Raw genomic sequence first — 8,808 nt, 5'->3', positions numbered from 1 at the left:
ACTGGTACTTGGTAACAAGTTGTAAAAGATAATAGAGAACATTAACAAGACGAATGGGATTTGAATTTGGGATTAATATCCAGTAATTTTCAATAGATTACTAGATGCATCCCAAGTGTGTAATAAAGCATGAAGGGTCATAATTTACAATGATCTAAATCTGTTGTTAGCCTAAAAGACATGGTGATTAAGTAATACCACCTGATGTGTATCCTAGGAGGAAGAAAAGAGAGAACAGTTCCATTTCATAAACGGTAGAAGCTGAGTTGCAGGTTTCTTATCAATGTGTGTCACCAACAAATGAAACTATGATCAAAAGTAGACGACAGAGGAACAGCATACTAAAGACTTAAGTGACCATGCAAAGCAACTTGGATTTATAAGCAACATGATGCTTGTAACAAAATACTAAATAAAATCCCAAAATTGGAACAACAAAACTCTCAAAACCATGAGAAACAAAGAGAATCCAGATATCCTTCTTCAAACATTTCAAGAGAAATCTAAATGTCTTTAAATGACTATGGCCGAATAATGCAACTCCTAATAACGCCCAATACCCCAAACCCTAATCAAACCGTCTGTATATCCGCTGAAAAGCGTGCTTCCATCAGCACTCCAGCTCAAACAGGTGCAGTACATGATCTGCCAAATGAGATTCAACAATATCAGACAATTCAATCGATAACAGAATATCTCATCACAACATAATTAGTTAATTACAATGTCTGTCACTGCAAGTATACAAAGTTTGTACAAGAATTTAAGTACTACAGAAAGTCTATCTATGTAGCAAACATGCAATTGTTTAATCAATATAATAAAACTGATAATAAGTAGTGGATTACAACAACAAACCTAGTGAATTCCCACAAGTGGGTTTTGGGGAGCATAGTGTGTACACAAACCATACCCCTACCATATAAGGGCAGAGAGGCTATTCCCCATACAACCTTGGCTAAAGAGGCAACAGGACCATAGGCAGTGGATTAAATAATATATTCAAATTAACACTTAACAAAACTGAGTAAATGACAAATTGCAGAGATACAAAAGTTTAAAGCCTAAAAAGCTAACCAGATTTTATAAAACAGCAGAACAGAGCGGATAAGGTTTACAAGGATGCACATTTCCTGATCAAAAGTAAAGCAGTACAGAAACAACAAGCTCATTGCCATGACAGCTTCTGGACAAAATGCCAGTCTAGAAATGAAGCATTAACCCAACTATTCAAAAGTTAAAAGTTCTCTATCTTATTTCAGAAAAACTAGTTCATCCTATACAACGACCTAATTTTAGATGTTTTATGTATAGACAAATATGTTCCCTTAGCCCAGCTAATTTTGAGTAATTGAGACTCAGTTAGATGTCTGTGTATATACTACTAGGCATAAAAAAGATATATATTCCAAGGCTAAAATCATACAGAAAATACACAATTATATATATATATATATATATATATATATATATATATATATATAATAAAAAAAATGTAAATGTTGACCTTGTTTTTGCAGGCAGAGCCAGTAGTTCCTTCAGTAGCCATCTCACTCTCTTGCTTGAGATCAACTTTAAGATCCACAACAACGCTCTTGCTCTCCAAATCCCAAATCTTAATGCTAGTTTCAGTAGCTGCGCAGAGCCAGTACCTGTTAGGACTAAAGCACAGCGCATGAATGATAGAGCCAGCATCAAGCGAGTATAGCTTCTTCCCCTCAGCCAAATCCCAAAGCAAAATAGTACCATCTTTGCCTCCACTAGCACACAATGAACCATCAGGAGAGACAGCCACGGTGTTCACGTAGCCGGCGTGTCCAGCCAGAGTGGACCTCAGCTTACAGTTAGTCAGGTTCCAGATTTTCACAGTACGGTCCCAGGATCCAGAAACGATAGTGGGCTGAAGTGTATTCGGGCTGAATCGAACACATGAAACCCAATCAGAATGCGAGTCACCCTCCTGAATGGTGTATTTGCATTCACCGAGTGTGTTCCACAGCTTGATGGTTTTGTCGCGTGAAGCGGATACGATCTGACGGTTGTCGACAGAGAATGCAACGGACAGAACATCCTTAGTGTGACCGACGAAACGGCGAGCGGTTGTTCCAGCTTGAAGATCCCAAAGGCGAAGCTCACCGTCCCAGGAACCAGAGAGAGCGAACATACCGTCGGAGGAAAGGACGACATCCTGGACGAAGTGGCCGTGGCCAGTGAGACGGCGACGGGGGACACCGTATTGTGGGCCATCCTTTGTGAGAGACCAGACGATTAGGGACTTGTCCCTGGAGGAAGTAACGATCATGTCGGAGTTGTCAATTGGGGTGGCGATGGCTGTAACCCAATCGGTGTGGGCTTTCATTGTGCCGCGGAGGACTAGTGATTCTTGTGCCATTTTGTCGAGCAGGTGGTGGGTGGGTAGCTGCTCTCGGTTTCGCTGTAAAAGCGGAGAAGAGGATAGTGATAAAACGATATGGCAGTGAAGAGAAACCCTAAAGTCTCAAGTGCGAATTTATAGGGTGGGTCAATTTTAGGGTTTTTGCGAGAAATGTGTCATGGATTACTGGTCCGAGTGCTGCTTGGGCAAATGGATCAAGTTTCCTGGGCCTGCTCTGTTTGGATATAGTCCATTTACGTAATGTTGGGCAATTAGCTCTACTGTCTATCTCACCTGTGATGTCTTGGGTGCATCCTGAAAAAGAGATTTTTACCTTCCTATACCATATATGAAACCTTATTACACTCAATGTTTAAGGATTGTGTTAATTATATTTCAGCATACCAAATTACCATTTATATACCACAATTTAAATTAAGAATATAATTAATGCTTCATTTATATTAGGCGTTAATTTAGGAGCGTATATTCTCTCATTTTCGTTTACCCGCCTCTCTCTCTCCTCCCACCTCCCACACCCTCACGTTTAACCTTCAGTTAATTCCTCCATTTTCGTATACTTGCCTCTCACCCACGTTTACCATCAGTTACCCACGATTCTACAATTTTCTTTTCTAGTTAATTTCACAAAATCCTATTTTGAAGTTGCATCTGTATTTTCAAATCCCAAATCATGAAAAAAATCAGCACTCCAAAAAAAAAAAACTTCAAAAGCTACATTAGCTGATATCCCATCATTTGATTTGGGTGTTTTAACACCAAAATCACCTCCCAAAAAACGCAAAATCGACACATGCAAGTGAACCTACTACTAGTATTTCATCTCCTAGACAAATCCGTGCGGAGATGAGAACCAAGCATTTGCACGATGTTGATGCTGGTGGAGGTGATAAACCAGTCGAAAAACAACTCAAACGAAAGGGCAAAGAGTTGTGTGTAGATGATAATTTTGTTGAACATTCCCCTAAAATTCCATATGTGAAAAAACCCAAGGTCTCTCCTTCTTCATCAAAACCGAAAAAGAAGAAACCCTCAAAAAAAGTACCAAAATTGGTTTACAAAAAGATTTTGGTAAAGGTAAATACTAATTATTTTTCTTTACAGTTTTTAGTGTGATTTTGGTTGTAAAAATCTGTTGTTCAAGTGTTTTTTGGTAAAATGTGGAATTGTCCAAATTTTGTAGATTGTTTGTCTCAATTTTGTAGGTTAATTGTAATTGTGATTTTTAGACAGTGCATAAATGTAGTCATTTTGTAGTTGTTTTGTAGTCTGCTGGATAAATTGTAGATAAGGTATATTTTTCACTTTTGTATGCTGCTACATTTACCTTCATACTAACTACAATTAATCTACATTTTGTGAGTTACTTGAACTAACTGTTATATTTTTGTAGTTATAGAGTTGTGGTTACCCTTTTCTTCCTTATTGTTTTGAGATAATGTTTACATGTGTAGATGTCCTGTATTGTTTTGTAGTTATAGGTGTGGGTAGGCTGTTCTTCTTTTAGTTATATTTTGTAGTTATCATGTAGTTATATGTAGATTACTGCTTCTTTTTTATGCTAACTACTAATGTTCAATAATTTTTCATTTTCTGTAGAATGGCCATTACTTTGCACCATAAAATGTTGATTATGGTGTGCTTAGATTCCACAGTTTGTGTGATCCGAGCATACCTGGCCAGATAAAAGCTTTACTCTCTCCAAATGCTTTAAAGTTTTTCCAAAAAACTTGTTTTGGTTACTTATTTGGTCTCCCCACAATCAGTATGCAAAACCAAGCAATTCATCTTCTAATGAAGTATGAATTGTCAAAGTCTACTGACTCATATTTTTCAGTACTATTGAAGGGTGAAAAATTGAATTTTTCCTTGAGAGAATTTGGGTTGATTACTGGTCTAAATTGTGTGAATAAGTTTTCAGACTATGGTTACACTTCCACTTATGTTAGCCATTTAATGACTACATATTTTTCGAACAAACAAAGGGTTGAAAAGTGGCATTTGAAAAATGTAGTCACAAATAAAGCTTGGGCAAACGATGAGGATGCAGTGAGGTTGTGCATTCTTTATCTGTTGGAATTTTTTGTTTGTCCTTCTGATAAAGACCATGTATCTTTCATAGACAAGTTTATGTTCTTTCTGATAGAATTTGGTAATTTTGAGTCATACCCATGGGGTATCAAATCCTTTAAGCAGATTATTGAATATGTCCGACATTGTCTTAATCCCCATGTACATTCTTATCTGATACGGGGATGCTCATTAGCCTTGCAAGTGTGGTTATATGAGTGTTGCTCGTCCGTCAGTACGGAGCTTGCTACGAGGTGTTCTGAATCTATACCTCGCATTTTAAGATGGTCAGCTACAAATGGCCAGATTTGGTTAACTGCAATTGAAGAGAAGATGATCAAGCCTGAGTGGCTCAAGGTATATTTTTTCACTTTTGTATGATGCTACATTTACCTTCATAATAACTACAATTAATCTACATTTTTTTATTTACTTGAACTAACTGTTATTTCCATCATTCAGTTCACAAGCATCACTGAATCTGGAGAAGAGATTGGAGTGCTTAATCTGCCAGACAAGATTCAGTATGAAGATGCACATGGTGCTCAATCATCACAGGTTCCAATTGCTGCTTCTCCAACATTTGAACCCAAAGATACAGATTGTCAAGAGGAAACTGAATTTGTGACTAGCAAGCTCAGGAAGTTGGAAAAGGGGATTGAGCAGGTAATATAAATAACTACAATATAAAGACATTTTTTGCTACAATTTAACTTCATTCCATAACAATTATTGTATGTTATACATTGTAGTTAATTTGTGGTATAATTCTATATTGAGCCCTGTTGGTATTGCACAAATCTTTGTTAAATTGTAGTGGAATTGTAACACTTTGAATAAGATTACCAACTAATTATATATTTAATTTTTAGGTTGATGGAAAGTTAGCTGAATTTAGGAAGACTGTTTTTAAGGAACTCTTAAGCCTTCAAGAGTTCATAGATGTTTCTGTGAAGAGTGTTATGAAGGTGATAAACAGGAGGTACGATGTGGACGAGTCAAAGGTAAGAATTGATATATATTTTTGTAGTAAAACTAATTATGACATATGAATCAAATATACTCAAACATACCCAAAAATTGTAGTTTGTTGGTAGTTCAACCAAAAATAATGACCAACAACAAGAAGAGAACAATCAACAATTTCAGTTCAATATTGGTGATCAAGTGCATGCAAGCACAAGCAATACAGGTATTTATAGAATTCCTTCAGACATATCTACAAACTTCAAGACAGCATTATCTAATTATTATAACCCCCTTTTCACTATGTTTTGCAGCTGCTATTTCTCCGGAACATGTTCAAGCACATGTTGACTTATATCCTGATTTTCAAGAAGTAGCTGGGGCATATAAAGCAGGTATACTATCATACTTTCATTACAATAAGGTTACAATGCAAAATTTTTATAATTCACACTTTAACTACAAATTCCCACATATATCTACAATTTTCATTTTTTAAATTATTCATTCAAGCTGAAGTTTCAACAGAACATCTCCAGGCACATGTTGAGGAAGAACCAGAATTTGAAGGAGTAGCTGAGACACAACAAGCATGTATAATATCAGAAGCTCATTATATTCACTTTATATCAACAATATTGTGCATAACTACATACATCTACATTTATCTTCAGAAGCTGAAGTTTCTCCTGGGGGTGTGCCAACAATGGTTGAGGAAGAACCAGGATTTCAGGAAGGAGCTGAGGTAGAAAAAGCAGGTATAGTATCATAATATACTTTTGAAGTAGTAAATTTTTGCTTATACAAATATACAATGCTGTTAAGTATGTTATTTTATATGTAACAGATATTGAAGATAATGTTCCACAGTCGTCAATTCATGGTGTGACTGTGAATGAAGTTGTTCCTGAAGGTTCAGGCATTGACAAGAAAGGTCCGACATTGGATGACTTTGAGTTGCCAGACAACTTAACACAATTGGTCATGTATGGCGAGACCATACCAGATGAAGCAACCCCTATTCATCCGGGTAGAACCAGGCAACCGGGGAAACATGCACGATCACCTTTCACACCTCTGTATAGTTCTGGAGGCAGCACCTCTGTCGGACCTAAATTTTTGTACCTCAAGCACCCCTTCACAACTGTTATAGGTGAAAATGTAGATGCTGATTTGATAGAAAGGTTCACCAACTGGTTATACCTTCGTAGTGACAAAGTATCTAAGAGGTATGAATGCTTAATTTTACACTTTCATTTCACCATTTTTAAACTTTAAATATGTAATTCATTCTGTCATTTTTTTTATTTGATATTTTTTTGTTATTACAGGAGGAAAGAATACTTTTCCAAAAAGGATAACCAAATCAAGCCTTGGTTAGACTTTGGTTGTGAAAAGGTGTATAAGAAGGACTGGTTTTATGCCCTTGCTCACCCAGGACAAGTCATCAATAACACGGTAAGTATAAAGAACAGAATCCTTCACAATATGTGTTTTGTCTTCAGCTGTGTAGTGTAATTGTAGTTATATTGTAGTTTTGTCTTCAGCTGTGCAGTGTAATTGTAGTTATATTGTAGACAAGATATATAGGTTACTATGTTTTGTCTTCAGCTGTTGAATTTGTTCCTCTGTATAGTAGCTAAAGTGTAGCAATCTGTTAGATTATTTGATTAGTTCAAATTGTAGTTTAAGTTGTAGCTGTTATGTAGATAATTGTGGTTACTTTGTATCTTATAGTAGACTTTATTTTATTTTGCAACACATTGATGTTATTATGTATTATTTGAGAAAAAGAGGCAAGTATGGCCCCAACAACGACACTAGGTTCACAACAACCGATTGCTTGTTCAGGACTAAGATTGAACGAATATATGACAAGTTCAAAATTTCTCCACCATAACTTAAGTATTCCGTTGTTAAATCAGATGATGATGTTGCAGAATATATCCTTGGGTATAGGATTCTTGCTAATGTTGCCTGGGATGTAGTTGACTATGTCATCATGTCTGAGAACATTGTAGAGAATTTCCATTGGTTGTTGCTCGTTTTCGACATACGGACAAGCAACTTTATGTTTATGATTCCATGGTGTCTTCAAACCGTCATAATACTGTTGAATCATTGGTTGATAAGTTTTCAATCATTATCCCTCTGTATTTGTCTTGCACTGGTTTCTACGGGAAACGTAATGACATTGACTTCAAGACCACAAAGGCATACATTGAGAAACCAGTTACAACCCCTCTCAACATACAGTGGATGGTTGCGGAGATTCCACAACAAAAAGAAGGATCACTGTAAAAAAAAACTATTCTCCCTTTCTATATGTTTAATTATTTTATTTTAATCAATTGTTACATAATAAAAAAATTTGATCTTATGCAGCGATTGTGGTGTATTTGTGGCGGCTTTTGCGGAGTATGTTAGCCTTGGAGATTTGGCAATCCCAAAAGAAGATCTTTCTGATATCGACCAACACCGTAGACGCTATGGAGCTCTACTATGGGACTATGCTACAAAGAAGCAAGAAGATGGGTCAATCAGTGAAAGTGAGGTTACAGGCAGGCTGGTAAGGAGGAAGAGTGATCCTGCTAAAAATGAGAGGACTAGAGTACAGAGAAAGAAGAAATAGAGTCTTGTGTTCCTAGTTTAGTTGATGTCATTTTGTAGTTGAAGTGGAATACACTGTAGGAAATATGTCATTTTGGTTGTTTACAACACTTTATCTTCATTACATTAAACTCGAGTACTCTGATTTGCTAGAATACAATTTGCCTTTAATCTTCAAGTAATTTTTATGAAATACCTTCAAGTTCTAGGTAATTTCTGTATATAACTGTCATTTGTAATTAAGGTACACAACCAAAATATGAAATAAATACAGGAATCATATAAATAAATTATCCACAATTAATCTACAAATTATTAACAAGACAACAATTTAAATACATTTAAACTACATTTAAACTACATTTTAACTACAAATCATCTACAAATTATTAACAGGACTACAATTAGACTAAATTTAAAGTACATTTTAACTACAATCTGGAAACAATTTACATTGAATGAATTCTTCATTAATATTAGTTGTTTTGTATATAGTAAATATTAAAGTTTAACTAAGCTATAAAAAAAAGACAAATTTAGATGCCTGACAGAATACATAAAATCATATTAAACGCAAATACACAAATTGTAGTATACTTCATAATCATCTTCAAAAACTTGAACGATTACACAAAAAAATCAGATAATTTGAACTCACTAACATTTATTTTGAATAACTATTCTAACTACATGATATTCATTTCTTTTTGGGCGCATTCTTGCAAGTTCTTTTGTTATGCCCTTCACCTCCACAATTTCCACATGAC

At 35.6% G+C, this 8,808-nt stretch overlaps 1 protein-coding gene across 1 annotated transcript; it reads right to left on the bottom strand.

The window, feature by feature from the left end:
• Positions 1-354: 354 nt before the first annotated feature.
• On the bottom strand, positions 355-2,493 carry LOC107795918 (small ribosomal subunit protein RACK1-like). Its single transcript, XM_016618625.2, has 2 exons — positions 1,508-2,493; positions 355-645 (listed from the first exon to the last, which is right to left on the bottom strand). The coding sequence occupies exons 1-2, from the start codon at positions 2,390-2,392 to the stop codon at positions 544-546; spliced, it is 987 nt and encodes a 328-aa protein (XP_016474111.2). The 5' UTR covers positions 2,393-2,493; the 3' UTR covers positions 355-543.
• Positions 2,494-8,808: the final 6,315 nt, after the last annotated feature.

This window comes from Nicotiana tabacum, chromosome 6 (genome assembly GCF_000715075.1).
Source record: "Nicotiana tabacum cultivar K326 chromosome 6, ASM71507v2, whole genome shotgun sequence".
NCBI lineage: Eukaryota > Viridiplantae > Streptophyta > Magnoliopsida > Solanales > Solanaceae > Nicotiana > Nicotiana tabacum.
The sequence above is the reverse complement of the archived record's forward strand: the minus strand, read 5'-3'. Positions and strand labels throughout refer to the sequence as shown.